Raw genomic sequence first — 18,081 nt, 5'->3', positions numbered from 1 at the left:
TTATATATCAACTCATACACCCTGTACCATGGAATTGGTACATCAAAAATCTCTTCTAAACTATTTTGCAATCTGTATGGCACAGCTGTCAACATCCTGGTCCTCAAATGAAACTGGTATACTTTCCTATTAATGCTATTATTATTCCTCCGCCAGTTTTGATCCTTTATATTGGGCAGACAGACCAGTTCCCTACCTCCTCCCACTCCATTTATGGGGTAATGCTGAAATCAATTGGTTGTAATCTTGGATTGAGCAAACCTTCCCACACAATTTTGATAACTCCATGAAAGACATAACTCTATCATTCCAATTTACAATATAAATACAGGTTTTTTGTCAACCAGCACATTTGAGTTCAGCCATAATATTTGTTGTAATATTTGTTCTATCTTTTCAGGGGGATGAAATTTAAATTGTAGCCAGCTCTGCAATGCTTGTTTGAAAAAGACTGACACTTTAAAAAAAAATATTATTTTAAATGAATCAAAAATGAGACATGGCAAAAAAGCAATGTTTAAACAATGGTTGTGAGTAATCCACTTGAGAACCATTTAGGGTTCAAGTAAAACTTTTGAGTAAGTGAAGCTTTTAGAGAGAGGTTTAGTGCTTTTATATTTAATAATCTCAACCCACCCAATTCATATTCATGTATGGTTTAGTATCCCAGATAAAGTTAAATATATTTAGCTCATATGATTTTAAAAACGAATCATCAGGAGTAGGCATCACCATAACTAAGTGAGTAAACAGAGTTAATCAGAGCAATTTTTCCATAAATAGACAGGTATTTACCACTCCATGGCTGCAGGATCTGGTCTATTTTTACAAGTTTTCTATTGAAATGAATTTATATATTTTGTGTTATGAATAGCAAGTATGTCTACTTCACTATCAGCCCATTGTATAGGTAAACTGCAGGGTAATGTAAAAGTTTTTTTAAAGATCCAATACGTATCATAATTGGGTTTTAGTCCAGAGAGTCCAGAAAAGTTATCTAGATCTTCAATGAGACATTGCAGGGATCTAGCTTGCAGACTTAATATAAAACTTGAGGCATTGGCAGACACCTTTGTTTTTAAGCCTTGGATTTCTAATCCTCTAATGTTATTTGATAGCTAGCATTTCGATGGCCATAACAAATAGATATTGTGACAGAGGACACCCTTGTTTAACTCCTCTTGACAATTCAAAACTCTCTGAGAAGTAGCTGCTATTTACAACTTATACCTGGGGTTACTATACATTACTTTTAGAGAGAATCACCAAAATTGAAAAAATCCAGGCATTTATAAATGAAATCTAGTCTTACTTTATCAAAGGCCTTTTCAAAATCCGGTATAAATACCAGGCCTGGCTTCTTAGATGTTTCATGATGTTCTATTATTTCTAGTAGTTGTCGTATATTATCTCCAATGTATTGTCCATGTAAAAAACCTGTCTGATCAAGATGAACAATACCTGGTAAAACCTTTTTAATTCTGAGTGCTATGCATTTCACTAGTATTTTTGCATCACAACATTGAAGTGTAAGAAGCTTCCAGTTTTTAAGATAGACTTGATCTTTATATTTGCCATCTGGGTCTTGGTTTAGTAATAGTGAAATCAGACCTTCCTGTTGAGTACCTGACAGACTACCATTTCTATAGGAGTAGTTAAAACAAGCTAACAATGGAGCTTTGATTATATCAAAAAAGGCTTGATATACCGGTATGCCATCAAGCCCTGGGATTTTTCCAGACTGAAAGGATTTAATAGCTTCAAAAAGTTATTCCTCTGTAATTTGGCCTTCGCATTGATCTTTCTGTACATTTGTTAATTTTCAATTTTTTGTTTTATTTGGAAAGAATTCCTTACAGTAATCGTCATTAAGTGGGTGAGGATGAGACGGAAAAGAGAACGTCTGCTTAAAATATTTAGCTTCCTCTTTTAAAATATAATTTGGAGAGTCATAGATGACTCCGTCTTCAGTAACGAGTTTCTGCAAATTCTTTTTGTTAGCGTTCCTGTGTTGGAGATTCAGGAATAATTTGGTGCATTTTTCACCATATTCCATCCAGTTTGCTTTATTTTTGTAATAGATTACATTAGATTGTTCTTGAATAAGTTCCTCCAGTTCTTTTTGTTTTTCCTCTAACTTATTTTTTATCTCCGTAGTATCATTTTTGTGCTATCTACCTGTACTATTAGTTCATGTATTTCCCTTGTTAGTCGTGTCTCTTTAGCCAGAAACTGCTTTTTTTATTATTGATGAATATTGAATTGAATGACCTCTGAAGGTACATTTAAAGATATCCCAAACAATAAGGTGATTTGCTGAACCTATATTGTACTGGAAAAATTCAGTTATGAATTATTTGGTTATAGTTAAAAATAAATTGTCCTCCAGTAAACTTTGATTAAATTTCCAATATCCCCGTCCACGTGGAAATTCTATAAGAGTTATGTGAACTTCAATTAGATGATGATCCGATTGCATTCTGTCTCCTGTTAAAACTTTTTTAGAAATTAATCTCTGCCTTTTTTGTTGAGTGCTCCAAATCCATTCTGCCTCGAATTAGTAATTTTGGAAGATTTTCTTGGTAAGGCCTTTTGTTGGATTTTTGTCATAGTTGTCGAGCACCGCTCCTACTTTTCTTTGTTTGTTGTAGGCCTTCCTGAACTCTCAGAATTTACTTGAATTGTGACTGGTGAACTGCAATGCACTTAACCTGAGTTTTCACTTATCATAAATTGATGACTTTATATGAAGTTGTAATCAAACAGCATTAATAAACTTCCTCCATTCCCTCCTGTCCCTCCAGAGTGAAGAAGTCGACACACCTGCGTCTGCAGCTGCTGGCGAAGGAGGAGTACCAGCTGAGTGGTCTGATGTCTGAGTCTCTGCTGAGAGACAAACTGACCCCCATCCTCATCCAGCCCCACCTGAAGGCTATGGACAGACGACTACACCACACACTCAACGTCCTGGCAGACTGCATCGAGAAGGAGGGCTATAGTAATGTTGTGGAGGATGACCTGGCGGGGGAGAGGGAGAGGGGGCACACATCACCCAGGGGGAGGTAGCTGCGAGGCCTGAACCGTTCTAGAATAGACTGGATTGGACTGGATCGAACTGGCCGGAACTAGAGTGGATCGGACTTAATTGGACTGGATTGAACAAATGTGGACCGCTATCACCATAGGCCCCTTAAATAACTTAGTGTACACCACCCAACCAACCGATCGATCGATGGATTGCCCACCACAGCGCTACAGACCATGAAAGTCTTGAGAGATGCTTGTCTTGTTCAGAAGACATTTTTGAATTCAGTGAATTCCAAGACTGATATTATTCCTTCTGTTGTCACCTGAATCATGTGTGTTTATAAGCATTGTTGGGACCTGTCAAAGGCCTGTAAACAACATGCCTATTGGAGGAGATCGACTCTGTCTTAATTTTTTTTTTAAAGTGTATTGCTAATTGTTTTATTACTTCTGTTGCTGTTTTACGTTGTTGTCGATGTGTTTTTTTTATAAATATATTTGATTGGAGTGCCAGTTTACTGCAAATTGTGTCTTCTGCTTTTCATCTTTCAAGTGCAACCTGTTCTGAGAGTATTTATTAGTTACCCCTGCCACAAAGTGGTCACAGAGTTCAAAGTTTGTCAGGTAGAGGGTAGCACTAGTGCATCTACAAATAGCAATGTCCTTTGTCAATAAATTTGAACTTTTTGTTCAATGTTAGTGGAAAGGAATCTGAATCGCTTGTGGATTCTGTTTGAACTGTGTCAAAACCTAACAAGGGTACAGTAGGCTGAGTCCAATTTAGGCTCTTTTGACTTTTCAAGAACTGCACCAGTCCAGAGCTGTATCACAATTCACAGACCCGTTAATCATTGGTTGGACTAAATCATATCAAAATGTATGTTCAAATCTATGTTTATATTACAACAATTATTCAGATTATTCCTTTGTACTTTTTTTTCTTATTTTTCTCCTGCTTGTAGATTATTTTATTGATTTGAGGATGAAGTTAAGATTTAAAAGTAGTCCTCTATTGTACTAAGAAGCTAAACGTGACACCAAGGTTTTGTATGATGATTGTTCCTTTAGAGTGTGGTGAATGTCTGATGTCCAGATGGAAATGTGGTCTACAGATATTCAGGATGTACATTTCTTAACTTTCCAATGGCAGATCTGCTTTGCTGGAGAAAACATTTCAGTTATTGCTACTGAAAGTCAATATATAGATCATTGGAGGCTGGTGGGATGAGCTATAGGAGGACGGGCTCATTGTAATGGCTGGAATGGAATAAATGGAACAGTATCAAACACATTAAACATATGGAACCCACATTTCTGACTCCGTTCCATCTATTCCATTTTCAGCCATTACAATGAGCCCGTCCTCCTATAGCTCCTCCCACCAGCCCCCACTGCAGTAGATAAACCTAGTGCCTGTGCAATGATAGAACTACTTGAAAGTTTGGGATTATGACTAAAAGAGTAATTGCAGGAAAATATGAATTCCTGATATAAAGCTATATACATAGGTGGGGAGTTCTGTGCGTATACTCCATCTATCCCATCTTGTTTTTATCTGTGTCTCTTTAGGTCTGTCTGGTTGATACTGTATGTATGGACGGTTAATGTGGAGGTTTGTAAAGGTGCAATTAAACAAGATGTGCATTTAAATGTGTCATTTAACCTCATCAGTTATATATCTCAAAGTTAGAAAAATAGATAAAATAATGATTGCGACGGGGCATAAAACTCTGACTTGATTCTGATCCTTGTAGGCACCACAGAAACAGTCAAGTCTTACAGAAAACAAATATATCTAATATCTATGTGTCCATACGTTCAGAGTACAGTGCCTCATCTGTAGCTTAATTGACACAATCAAGTGAATTGAATACATATAAGTACAGTAATGATGTCTACTACAGCACCCCAACATCAACATGTTTACAGTCTTTTTGTTTTGATAACCTTTCCCTAGCCTCCGTAAAAGCCTCCGCTATGCTTTATAAATGCATCCATAGGACTGAATGGAGGAAGCCCAGTCTGAGTTTACGACTCAAATAGCACCCTATTCCCTATATTGTGCACTACTTTTAACCAGAACCCTATGTGCCCTGGTCAAAAGTATTGCACTGTAAAGGTAATAGGGTGCTATTTGGGATGCTGTCTGAGACAAGCATCTAATAGAGAGAGACCACAGGCCTAACCAGGGTAATCAGCCTGACCGCAGATGGGACAGCAGAGGAATCATCGTCATGGGAATAAACCAGGAATCCGACCAACAGGACGCCTTATCTGATCCTGCGCCCACCCTCTTTCCTCTGCACTGCTCCGATGGAGTGACCATAGAATAGAATAGAATGGACATAGCTTTGGAATCTGTTTCAAGTTCTAATTCTATGATAGTGACTCCTTGTTTGAAAATGTGGGTGGTACACCATGCCCTGGATTTGCTCCAGAAGACGGTTGATTTCACTGCATCACTAAAGAAAGGGAATTAGTGTACTGGCATGTTTAGAATAGATAATGGGTTATTGCAATTAGAATAACTGGCTAATCACTTTATTTGCGAAATAATTTTGAGGGAGACGAACCAAAGGTCACAAAGGTCGCTTACAAACAGAGAGGATACACCGTGGCTCTAAATGTGAATACAATATCCTGTAGTTGATAATGTGGACACCTCATTGTTGCAGTTGGACTGACACCTAATTATAGTTGATATAATCCACATTTTCTGGTATCGGCCTACAGTGCCTTCGTAAAGTATTCAGACCCCTTGACTTCTTCCACATTTTGTTACGTTTCAGCCGTATTCTAAAATGGATTAAATAAAAAAAATGTTCCTCATCAATCTACACATAATGCCCCATAATGACAAAGCGAAAAAAAATGTTTTTCAGAAAATGTTGTACATTTATTACAATTAAAAACCAGAAATACCTTATTTACATACAGTACCAGTCAAAAGTTTGGACACACCTACTCATTCAGGGATTTTCTTTATTTTTGCTATTTTCTACATTGTACAATAATAGTGAAGACAACAAAACTAAGAAATAACACATATGGAATCATGTAGTAACCAAAGAAATGTTCAACAAATCAAAATATATTTTATATTTGAGATTCTTCAAAGTAGCCACCCTTTGCCTTGACGACAGCTTTGCACAATCTTGGCATTCTCTCAACCAGCTTCATGAGGTAGTCACCTGGAATGCATTTCAATTAACAGGTGTGCCTTGTTAAAAGTATATTTGTGGAATTTATTTTCTTCTTAATGCGTTTGAGCCAATCAGTTTTGTTGTGACAAGGTAGGGGTTGCATACAAAAGACAGCCCTATTTAGTAAAATACCAAGTCCGTATTATAGCAAGAACAGCTTAAATAAGCAAAGAGAAACAACAGTCCATCATTAGTTTAAGACATGAAGGTCAGTCAATATGGAACAATTAAAGAACTTTGAAAGTTTCTTCAAGTGCAGTCACAAAAAAACATCAAGCGCTATGATGAAACTGGCATTCATGAGGACCGCCACAGGAAATTAAGACCCAGAGTTACCTCTGCTGCAGAGGATAAGTTGATTAGAGTTAACTACACCTCAGATTGCAGCCCAAATAAATGCTTCACAGAGTTCAAGTAACAGATACATCTCAACATCAACTGTTCAGAGGAGACTGTGTGAATCAGGCCTTCGTGGTCGAAATGCTGCAAGAAACCGCTACTAAAGGACACCAATAAGAAGAAGAGACTTGCTTGGGCCAAGAAACACGAGCAATAGACATTAGACTGGTGGAAATTTCTCCTTTGGTCTGATGAGTCCAAATTTGAGATTTTTGGTTCCAACCCCCGTGTCTTTGTGAGATGCAGAGTAGGTGAACGGATGATCTCCGCATGTGTGGTTCCCACTGTGAAGCATGGAGGAGGAAGTGTGATGGTGTGGGGTTGCTTTGATGGTGACACTGTCAGTGATTTATTTAGAATTCAAGGCACACTTAACCAGAATGGCTACCATAGTATTCTGCAGCGATACGGCATCCCATCTGATTTGCGCTTAGCGGGACTTTAATTTGTTTTTCAACAGGACAATGACCCAACACACTTCCAGGCTGTGTAAGGGCTATTTGACCAAGAAGGAGAGTCATGGAGTGCTGCATCAGAAGACCTGGCCTCCACAATCACTCGACCTCAACCAATTGAGATGGTTTGGGATGAGTTGGACTGCAGAGAGAAGAAAAAGCAGCCAACAAGTGCTCAGCATATGTGGGAACTCCTTCAAGACTGTTGGAAAAGCATTCCAGGTGAAGTTAGTTGAGAGAATGCCAAGAGTGTGCAAAGTTTTCATCAAGGCAAAGGGTGGCTACTTTGAAGAATTTAAAATCTAAAATATATTTTGATTTGTTTGACACTTTCTTGGTTACTACATGATTCCATATATGTTATTTCATAGTTTTGATATCTTCACTATTATTCTACAATGTATAAAATAGTAAAAATAAAGAAAAACCCTTAAATGAGTAGGTGTGCCAAAACTTTTGACTGTTACTGTAAGTCTTCAGACCCTTTGCTATGAGACTCAAAATTGAGCTCAGGTGCATCCTGTTTCCATTGATTATTCTTGAGATGTTTCTACAACTTGATTGTAATCCACCTGTGGTAAATTCAAATGATTGGACATGATTTGGAAAGGCACACACATGTCTATATAAGGTCCCACAGTTGACAGTGCATGTCAGAGCAAAATCCATGAGGTCAAAGGAATTGTCCGTAGAGCTCCAAGACAGGAGTGTGTCACGGCACAGATCTGGGGAAGGGTACCAAAATATTTCTGCAGCATTGAAGGTTCCCAAGAACACAGTGGCCATTATTCTTAAATGAAAGAAGTTTGGAACCACCAAGACTCTTCCTAGAGCTGGCCAAGAACCCAATGGTCACTCTGACAGAGCTCCAGAGTTCCTCTGTGGAGATGGGAGAACCTTCCAGAAGGACAACCATCTCTGCAGCACACCACCAATCAGGCATTTATGATAGAGTGGCCATAAGGAAGCCACTCCTCAGTAAATGACACGTGTCAGCCTGCTTGGAGTTTGCCAAAAGGCACCTAAAGACTCTCAGTCCATGAGAAACAAGATTATCTGCTCTGATGAAACCAAGATGGAACTCTTTGGTCTGAATGGCAAGCATCACGCCTGGAAGGAAACCTGCCACCATCCCTATGGTGAAGCATCATGCTGTGCGGATGTTTTTCAGTGGCAGGAACTGGGAGACTAGTCGGGATCGAGGAAAAGATGAACGGAGCAAAGTACAGAGAGATCCTTGATGAAAACCTGCTCCAGAGTGCTCAGAACCTCAGACTGGGGCAAAGGTTCACCTTCCAACAGCACACAGCCAAGACAACACAGGAGTGCTTCCGAACAAGACTCTGAATGTCCTTGACTGGCCCAGCCAGAGCTCGGACTTGAACCCGATCGAACATCTCTGGAGAGACCTGGAAATAGCTGTGCAGCAACACTCCACATCCAACCTGACAGAGCTTGAGAGGATCTGCAGAGAGGAATGGGAGAAACTCCCCAAATACAGGTGTGCCAAGCTTGTAGCGTCATACCCAAGAAGACTTGAGGCTGTAATTGCTGCCAAAGGTGCTTCAACCAAGTATTTAATTAAGGGTATGAATACTTATGTAAATATGATGTTTCATATTTTTTATAAATTTGCAAAAATGTCTAAACCTGTTTTTGCTTTGTCATTACGGGTTATTGTGTGTAGATTGATGAGGGGGAAAAAACAATTTAATATTTTTTAGAATAAGGATAACTTAACAAAATGTGGAAAAGTCAAGGGGTCTGAATACTTTCCTAATGCACCATACCTAGGCTGCCAGCATATGGTTGGGCACATTTTTCATATCATTACTTGAACGTTTTATTCATTTGGAAAATGCACAATTACATGATCTGAGAATAGGACTATATTTATTTGGACGTGGACGTCTAAAATGTTCACTCTTGTTTGCCTCTTTAAAATTGACCTGGGTGTTGACACTTTGTTACCCCATTAGTATAGAATTAGTAAACACAGAATTGCGTTTTAAAACGGTTCTGGTCGCATCGATATAATCACACAAAGGGCCGCTACAACAATTAATCTACTGGATCCCAGCAGACCACACATGGAGGCCTCGCGCCCATGGGCTGTTGGCTGCCTGGAGAGACCTACATGCCACTTTAGTAACCAGTCTGAACACGCATCCCTTGTTTAATTCACGGAAACACAATTTGCGGCCATTATACAGCGTTATAGACTGCATCTACAAAACTCTCCTTGTTGACTAAAATGCAAGGAGCCCCCCCCCCCCCCCCCCCACACACACACACACAAAAAAAAAAAAACATTGGACAGAAAAAAGTATAATCTTGACACAACACACTTTTTAAAGAGTTAGGCTGAAGACGAACAATAGAAAGAGAGCGATGGAGATGTGAGGTTTGTTAGTATTGGATTAGTTTAAATTCTGTTAGGTAGATTAACCTATAAGAAACATAACAAAGTCAATTCTAAGTAAGCTATAGACCACCCAGATTCAAAGTGAGACAGAGATTAGTCTAGCTACCAGTTGATCACACCCCGGGTTCAGACATTCAAGCAGACAGCATGTGTTGGGCTGGCCAAGTCATTTGGTGCATGGCATGTCTTATCGGCGCTAGCCTAGCCTACAGTAGCTGGGGAACAGTCAGCCAGTCAGGAGGAGAGTGGGGGTTCCTTGTGACCCAGTCATCAACCGAGGGAGAAGGTAGACTTCATTCTCAGTAGCTACCACTATGAGTAGAGTATGCTAGAGTAGAAGACCGTTGACATTCACTGTAAAGGAAACAAGTGTCTGCTTTTGTTGGTATTTTGAGGGTGGTAAAAATCGCCTTTATTTGTTAATTAGATGAAGCAGTCCGATAATAGCCAGTGTGGAAGTGTAGACATGTTTGATAACTCACAGTATCCATATAACTGCTTCAACTATGATGGAGATGGATACCCTTCCTGCAGCACAGATGAAGACAAGAAGATGTGTCGACCTGCTTACAGGTAGAATTCTTATGATTAATATAGGCTTATAAATGTATAATATAATTATCAAGAGTATTATTATTAGCATTATTCATGATCTAAGCTATTATAAATTATGTATTTAAAATATTACATTATGTTTAGTTAGTTTTAATGTGTAAAAAAGTACTAAAGAAATTCAAATTATTTTGGTATTTTATAGAACATAATATAAATCCCAAAGGAATGCAATGCAACTCATTTAAAATCTAAAAACCTTTTACTTACTCTCAGTTACCTTATTTTCTTAATTTCAAATAACCAAATATTGTTGTATTATTTTAATCAGATTGTGGTATTTCAACCAATATCCAAATTAAATTGGTATCATAATTAAGAATATTAAACCAGTTACCCTGAATATAATTTTAATCAGTCTTATCAAGATATTCTTGGTCAGGGTTGGGTAGGTGACTTTCTAAATGTAATCCGTCACAGTTACTAGTTACCTGTCCCAAATTTTAATCAGTAACGTCACTTTTGGATTACCAAAACTCAGTTATGTAATCTGATGATTACTTTAAGGTACTTTTGGATTACCTTCCCCTTAAGAGGCATGTAATCAGTTACTCTCCAACCATGTTCTTGTGAATTTCAATGTGAAAAACAACAAATAAATCGTTTTACTTTTTGTAACTTTCTGTCTGCACTCTCTCCTCAGTTACATAGCGTTGATAGCCATGGCCATCCAGCAGAGTCCAGAGCACCGGGTCACCCTGTCAGGGATCTATGAGTTCATCATGAAGCGCTTTCCCTACTACCGGTCAGGAGCTTCACATGTCTATTCAACAGCCATTTTCTGGATACCTTCCACAAATTTGACAGAGTAGTGTTTCCTTTATCCACTACAGGTCCAACCAGAGGGCATGGCAAAACTCCATACGACACAACCTCTCTCTCAACAGCTGCTTTGTTAAGGTAAGGGACATTTTATCACATGTTGTGTGATGATATTTGATCATTTGATTAAGAATCATTAACAAACAGTACAAATGTTATCACAATCGTCGATACAAGTTTCACTTGATATCAGTCAGAACAATATATAATATTTTATCCTCATTGATGAAATATTGTATGAAACTTAGAAAATATATTACAATAATAATAATAATAAGGTAACAGTAAAGACAGGCATACACGTTTACATACAAATTTACCAATCGACTGTATGAATTGTAAGCAAATACTTTTTTGTACACAATATCAGCAAAAATGGTAACAGACATAATACTGTTTCATTACAGTACTGTATGTAGAATTCACATTTGAGCGTGATCTCTTTTCTTATTGGTGTGTTTTTTTATTTCCCTCCAGGTTCCCCGTACGGAGGGAAATGAGAAGGGGAAAGGCAACTACTGGACCTTCGCCACCGGTTGTGAGTCCATGCTCGACCTCTTTGAGAACGGCAACTTTCGGCGTCGCCGGCGCCGACGCAACATGAAGATTGGTTTCAGAGAGCCTGGGGAGCCTTTCCTGCCAGTAAACAACAACAATAACAACATCAACAACCAACAAAGCGGCTCCACCAGGCGGTCCGATCCTAACCCCAACCCGGACTCCTTCTGTTCCATCAGCCCTGCCCACAGACCAGGTCACCACAACCCCCTCAACCCAAACTGCCAGGGGAAACCAGAACCGGAAATTAAATTCAGTATTGACTACATCCTCTCCACCCCAGACCCCCCTCTGCCGGGCTTCAGACCCCCACATAGTGGTACAACAGAGCCCCACATACACATTCTGGAGCCCCAACACCTCAACCTGCACTTCTGGACCCTGTGAGTGTCACAGTCTTGACTATAAAGAGAGCGAAAGACTATATCTGAAAGACTGGATGGTTTTCCCTCCATATCTGAATTAGTAAATGAAGAGATCGAAAGACTGCCCTTTTGTGCAAGGGGATATTTTATTGACTTGTTCTGTAATTAAATAACAGAGAGGTCCAGCATTGTGCTGTGGATCCTAGCTGATTATAGTAAATATACATTAGTATACACTCAAAAGAAACTTGTACACTGTTCATAGTCTTGCCCCAAGGCATACATGTTTACATTACGCTTTATCCATAAAGTGGGATGTTCTGTTACGAAGGTCTGTGAAAATAATGATTCACCTATATAATATCTATAATCTATATAATATCTATAATCTATATAATATCTTGCCTATTTTAAGTACAGGATAATACAGAGTATGCTGACTGTATGAGAAAGCTGATAAAACTGAAGGGAGTGTGATATCATCATGAACTATTAAGATTAAAAGGTAATAATCTCTACAATGTTTTGGGTTAGTGAAAGTGTCAAAGCAATGAACAGGGTAAAGGACACATGTCACAGCTGGTACTCAGCCACTTCAACCCTTGTTGTGATTGAAGGCAATTATCATGAGGTTGAATTAATCCAGGCTGAGCCCTCTCCAAACCTAATCTTTCCCAATGACCTTTTAAATTCTCCTGAGACTGACATAGTCCATATTTAATCCAGGCACTCCATTAAAATACATTATATTCATATATTGTATGTAGGAGTTTAAACATGGGGTCTACTCTGCTAACATTTATTTCCCTGTTATGAGGAGGGATATCAATCATCGCCGGGCTTCTCTTGCTTGTTTGAAGGGACAATTTTCAATTTAACCTTTATATTATGCCGTGACTACATCATTCAGGACAGGAGGGGTTTCAACAGAGCACAACAACACACTTAACATGAGTGGCATTTAATATAGCATTACACTTGAAAGGTGAGACCGAGATGTGACCCTAGTCAAATACACAAGGCCTGCCATAACACTGCCGCAACCCCCTCCCGACCACCCTGACGCAATTATAATTAAACACACCGGCGTATGCCTCCTTGCAAATCCTGTGATCGATCAGTGATATTAACATTCATACCTGCTTGGCCCTCCAGCCAATGTCTAGCACCACCACTGTTATGGATCAGTAGGTTTCCATTAACGAAGCTGTTGATATAAGGTGGCGCTGTGGATGTAGGCCTATTTGGGTAAATGAACTTAGCATAAAGTGCTGCAAGGCTGGTCTGGGTCTGCATGGGTCTGTGTTGAGACACCAAAGAGAAAGAGCACAGGCAGGGGAAAAGTCGGTGAAACACATTATGTTGTCAATGAATGCTCCTATTATTGCTGTAGCTGCGGACTCAAGGGTTCTAGAACGGCGTCTATTACATTTATTAAACATCTATATTTCATATTTCATGTTTGATTTATTTTTCTGGGGAAATATGTTTTAATTAATCCAAACATTTTCGCAAAATATTTTAAATGCATTTTGAGGCTATCAATATGTTTTACCTTAATTTATGTCATATTGAGCAAAAAAAAACAGACTCTGCAGCTGGCCTATCTAGCGGAAATCACTCAGTTCTGCCTGCCTCCAGGACAAGACTCATCCCAATAAACGTCAACCTGCTGTGGGCTATGTTGCAGGTAGGTAATGTTGAAATGTGCAACGCAGGGTAGATTGAGTGGAATAGGGAGAAGGAAATTGGGAAAGCAACGATCTGCAACGTTAATAACATCTAAATCATAAACATAAGTAAGTCATTTAATCTACAGCGTTTGTTTTATAATTGGATTTTCATTCTTGGGAGTCATTTTCAACATGACTATGATCATGAATCTCATTATAAATATGTGTGTTGTTGTTTATAAACAATACAATACAGTGTATGTTTGTATATGTGGGAGGCTGTGTAATTTCTCCTTACTTGACTAACAACCATGATTTCTTTGAGCTGTGGTAGGAGGGGATTGGAGGGGGTAGGGGTGCACAGTTTGTTGTATGGGACTTGCTTATGTACCAGTCCTACAGTGGAATGCAGATTGCTGGGTAATGATATCAGGCTTGCATCTAGCTAATGAAGATGGGTTGGAATAGCCTGAGAAGCCAGAAAGGACTCACATACATTTGAATCCATTCGAAGCCGCATTTACAGTACAAGTCAAAGGGCCAGGGATAGATTCTGCGGGGTGGAATATGCCAGTTTTAAAATGGCTTTTAAATGTGTTTTGAATGAGAACATCAACACTGGATGTCAAATCAATGTCAGTTTAGATGTGTTTACAGTTAGATTATATTTACTGTAGATCCTTCAGGCCCTGATTGCCTCCTGCTACTGGAGACCTGTTAGGATGTCCCTGCTAAACCCAAAACTGGGGTTTAAAAATGCCTAGAAGGGTGTCAGAAATGAAATAGGATGTAAGAGAAATACGGGAAGTATCCTTTATTTTACATCACTATTCACTGAGAATTGGCATCTACCTGCCTAGCAAGCAGGAACCGCTTTATATGTTGAGGCACTTCAGTGAATCTCAAAAGAAATGAGAGTAATTTGTTAGCTAATTACTATGTAATTATGGTAGCTTGCGACTCTTAGTAAATAGCAAGTAAACATCGGACTGTAAAATAAAGCGTAAGCCCTCATTTCCAATTCAGCCTGCCTCATTTCTTCTCCACCTCCAGTTCCATGCCTGCTTGTCCCAGTCAGGAAGCCTGGCAGAGCTTACGATGAGTCCCAAATGACACCTTATTCCTTTAGTGTATGTCCCAAATGACACCCTATTCCCTATATAGTGCACTATTTTTGACCAGGGCCCATAGGGCTCTTCTCAAAGTAGTGCACTATGTAGGGAATAGGGTGCCATTTAAGAAGCAGATTACTAAAACCATAGACAGAACACAATGTCTAATCCAATGTTTGATGGACCAATCTGAGACATCCACTTGTTGTTCCTGAGTCAACGTTTTGTAAACCATCTTCAAGAATATTATCTGTGACAACATCTATAGGGGTACAGCAGACTGCTTTAAAAAGCTAACTAGCATATTCACATTATATTGTCCCATGTTTCAGTATTCACACTTCACAGTCATGTCCTTTGGGTGAAAATACAATAATTAATATGCATTTATCATGAAATGATAGATGAGAAGACGGTAGACAATGAGATTAAAAAGTTTCAGAATCAGACCTTGACTTTTATTTAATTCTTCCTTGCAATTGTAAAGACTGAATTACACAGCATGCACAATGTGTGTCATCATGACACAGCTCTGTGTTGCATGGAAGGCGCATTGCACACCATGTACACACACATGCAATGCAACTACAATGCACCACAGCACTGGTCAATACACACAAACGCACGCACGCCAGACAGTCTCTCTCTCTCTCACACACACACACACACACACACACACACACACACACACACACACACACACACACACACACACACACACACACACACACACACACACACAGAGACACACACGCCAGTTAATTTTGCTGCTTTGCTATGAGTGTATGGGCTGATTGACGGTCGTTAGTCCCAGTCCCTTCCAGCGCTGCTTGCACATGGCCATTTGCCTTCTCACATCCAGTTTGGCCAGTAGGAGCTGCTCACAGCTTAGAATGTGAACTGTGATTGCCATGTTTCCATTGAAACTGAAGAGAGAGGAAGAGAAGAACATAATTAATCCTGTCTGTTTTACACCACTACTGCCTTCAGTAGGTTCTACCACAGATAAAAGGTTATCAGTATCTTTGATACTACTACGTACTGCAAAGATCCATGGTCCCATGTAAACAACCACTAGAAAAGGGGATGGGAAGAGACCATTGACATTAATAGAGGCTGGGTGACTGTAAGACCACTTGTTAATTCATGTTGTCGTAAGTCGGCCTATGCCAGGGTTCCCCAACTGGCGGCTCGCGGGCCAAATTTGGCCTGTAGTTGATTTTATTTGGCTCCCCAAGTTTTCTAAACAAAAACTAAAAACATTTTTGTTTTTAATTAAACATTATATATATATGTTCATTGTTGGACATAAAAGACTGCAAAAACACCAGGAAATCAGCTCCAAGTGATTTTAATTTAACCTCCTAGAGTTGATTGACGCACCGTTGCTTCGATCTAAGTTACATAACAAAAAAATCCCCATAAAAATGTGTCAGTTAGCTAGAGTTTAGGTTGTTTTTTGTGTGCATTGGATACGTCTCAATGCACCTCATCCGCCAGTGTCACACTTCCGCATCTGCAGTGAAAGGTGGTAAAGCTAGAGCGGTCTTTGTTAGACCATGAGACATCCTGAAATCGGTCTTCTCACTTAAACATCTGTAGCGTACGAATGGTTTGACCTACAAACTAAACTACTACCTCGCAATGGAAAGGGGAGACTCCCAAAAACGATGGTGTTCTCCGTTTTGCTCTACGACCCCCACAAGTGTCACGGGATATCCACATCCGACCCCCACAAGTGTCACGGTACCGGTTTTAAAAAACGAATGGAAGGAAGGTGATTTTGTGCATACCCCAAAAAAGGGGTTAAATATGTGTAAAGAAAATATATATATATAGATGTATTTCCTGAGTTTTCTTATATCTCCTAGATTTAGGACAGACACTTCAAAACCTTGTTTTTTATGATTTATTTTTTGACTATCTTTTTTGCCATTTATGAATGTGTTATTCAATGTGTTTCTCTGGGCTTTAGTAGTAAAGGCCAAAATCTACATTTTATCAAATCATTTTGTATATATTTTTTGATACCTAAAGGGGTCCTAAAATTCTAAATGTAACAGCTAAATGATCCATAGTATGACCAGTTTAAAACAATTCCTTGTCAGTTTAGTACCCCATCCTCCAACAATGTCTTAGACTCTAAAGAATTAAGAAATTTGTTCCCAAGTATTCCCACGCACAATTGAGACACGTGATCGTATACAAATTTAAGCAAGGTTTAAAGTTATTATGTTTTAGTCAAACATATCTGTTTGGGTTTTCTGTGGTCAATTTGCAGTCTACAAAGTATTTGTAATTATGTTCCGGCCCCCAACCATCTGCTCAAGAAAAAATCATCCCGAGGCTGAATCTAGTTGATGATCCCTGGCCTATGCTATGCTCAGACTGCTCCCTCTACACACATACATTAATCAAGAGCTCTATGGTTTTAATAATGTAATTGATTTATTAGGACATCTCTATCTATTTCAATCATTGATAACGCAGAGGCAGCTTTTTTCTCTTTCAGATCGATGTCCTGTTACCACTATCACATTACTGGACAATACGTAAGTCTTCAACGCAGTACTCGATCACATGTGGCATGATCACATTTTTTTCTTAGAGGTTTTCATAAAGGTTTTGAATCTTCTAGTTATTATAATGAAAGTGTTTTGGCGGGGTTTTCATAAAGGTTTTGAATCTTCTAGTTATTATAATGAAAGTGTTTTGGCGGGGTCACTTAAATCATTCACATTTTCCAAAAATGGCAGATTATAGTAAATTATAGCGTTGAAATTATGAGAAAGGATTATTATACAAGATTGAGATGATTCAGTAAATAATCAATCAAATATGAAATGTGAACACACTGCAAAATACATGTACATTGTCATAGAATTTCGCAACATGAAGAACAAACATCCATCTAATGCAACAATATATTATTACTAAGATTTACCTTCCAAAGTGAAATCCACACGTTATGGAATAGAACAGAATAGAATTTGTGGACAACTGTCCACACATGGTCAGCAAGCTTGTGCAAAGCATGAGTTGTGCAATAAGACACGCCCATATTTTTGACCGGGAAAATGCAGCAGGCAGTATGGAGCAGAATGTGAGGAGCCAGTCATGCTCCAGATGAGGTGATCCTAAACAACCAATGGGAGAGCCCCTAGACTACTGGCAGTTAGGGCCTGCCCCCCTAAGGAAGAAAGGGATGAGAGAGAGCCTTGGGGGGGGCTGGGGGGGGGATTGGAGGGAATGCAGTGTTTCCACAGCAAGGTGAATGGTTACTGTAGGTCAAATTAGACTAGAGTATTGTATGTGAGGCAGAAGCCATGAAAAGGTTTACTTCTGTTCCACAGTACAGTAATATACAGTAATGTACTTTGTGTTATTTATTTGGAAGCATATGTAATCATGCACAGCCAAAACTGCACAC

The 18,081-nt window shown here is 39.0% G+C and overlaps 2 protein-coding genes and 1 long non-coding RNA gene across 5 annotated transcripts in view; 2 read left to right on the top strand and 1 right to left on the bottom strand.

The window, feature by feature from the left end:
* The window catches only part of LOC139571351 (extracellular serine/threonine protein kinase FAM20C-like), a 103,164-nt gene extending 98,487 nt beyond the window's left edge, over nt 1-4,677 (top strand). For both annotated transcript variants that reach the window (XM_071394151.1, XM_071394150.1), the window contains one exon: nt 2,805-4,677. In XM_071394151.1, coding sequence (XP_071250252.1) covers nt 2,805-3,066 — 262 coding nt within the window. In that variant the 3' untranslated portion in view covers nt 3,067-4,677. The remainder of the gene's footprint in view (nt 1-2,804) is intronic.
* A 5,180-nt stretch (nt 4,678-9,857) lies between these two features.
* On the top strand, nt 9,858-12,387 carry LOC139569757 (forkhead box protein L3-like). 2 transcript variants are annotated; one of them, XM_071391132.1, is made up of 4 exons: nt 9,858-10,082; nt 10,765-10,866; nt 10,955-11,021; nt 11,421-12,387. In XM_071391132.1, exons 1-4 carry the CDS (start codon nt 9,937-9,939, stop codon nt 11,886-11,888), a joined length of 783 nt encoding a protein of 260 aa, XP_071247233.1. In that variant the 5' UTR covers nt 9,858-9,936; the 3' UTR covers nt 11,889-12,387. The 2 variants fall into 2 exon arrangements, with proteins under 2 accessions (XP_071247233.1, XP_071247232.1); XM_071391131.1 differs by having other exon boundaries at nt 10,735-10,866.
* Nucleotides 12,388-15,090: 2,703 nt separating this feature from the next.
* Nucleotides 15,091-17,685, bottom strand: LOC139569756 (uncharacterized). The gene is made up of 2 exons (XR_011673958.1): nt 17,596-17,685; nt 15,091-15,577 (listed from the first exon to the last, which is right to left on the bottom strand). It is a non-coding gene; the product is annotated as an uncharacterized lncRNA (long non-coding RNA).
* Between the last annotated feature and the right edge of the window lie 396 nt (nt 17,686-18,081).

The sequence above is a fragment of the Salvelinus alpinus genome, chromosome 3, assembly GCF_045679555.1.
Source record: "Salvelinus alpinus chromosome 3, SLU_Salpinus.1, whole genome shotgun sequence".
NCBI lineage: Eukaryota > Metazoa > Chordata > Actinopteri > Salmoniformes > Salmonidae > Salvelinus > Salvelinus alpinus.
The sequence above is the reverse complement of the archived record's forward strand: the minus strand, read 5'-3'. Positions and strand labels throughout refer to the sequence as shown.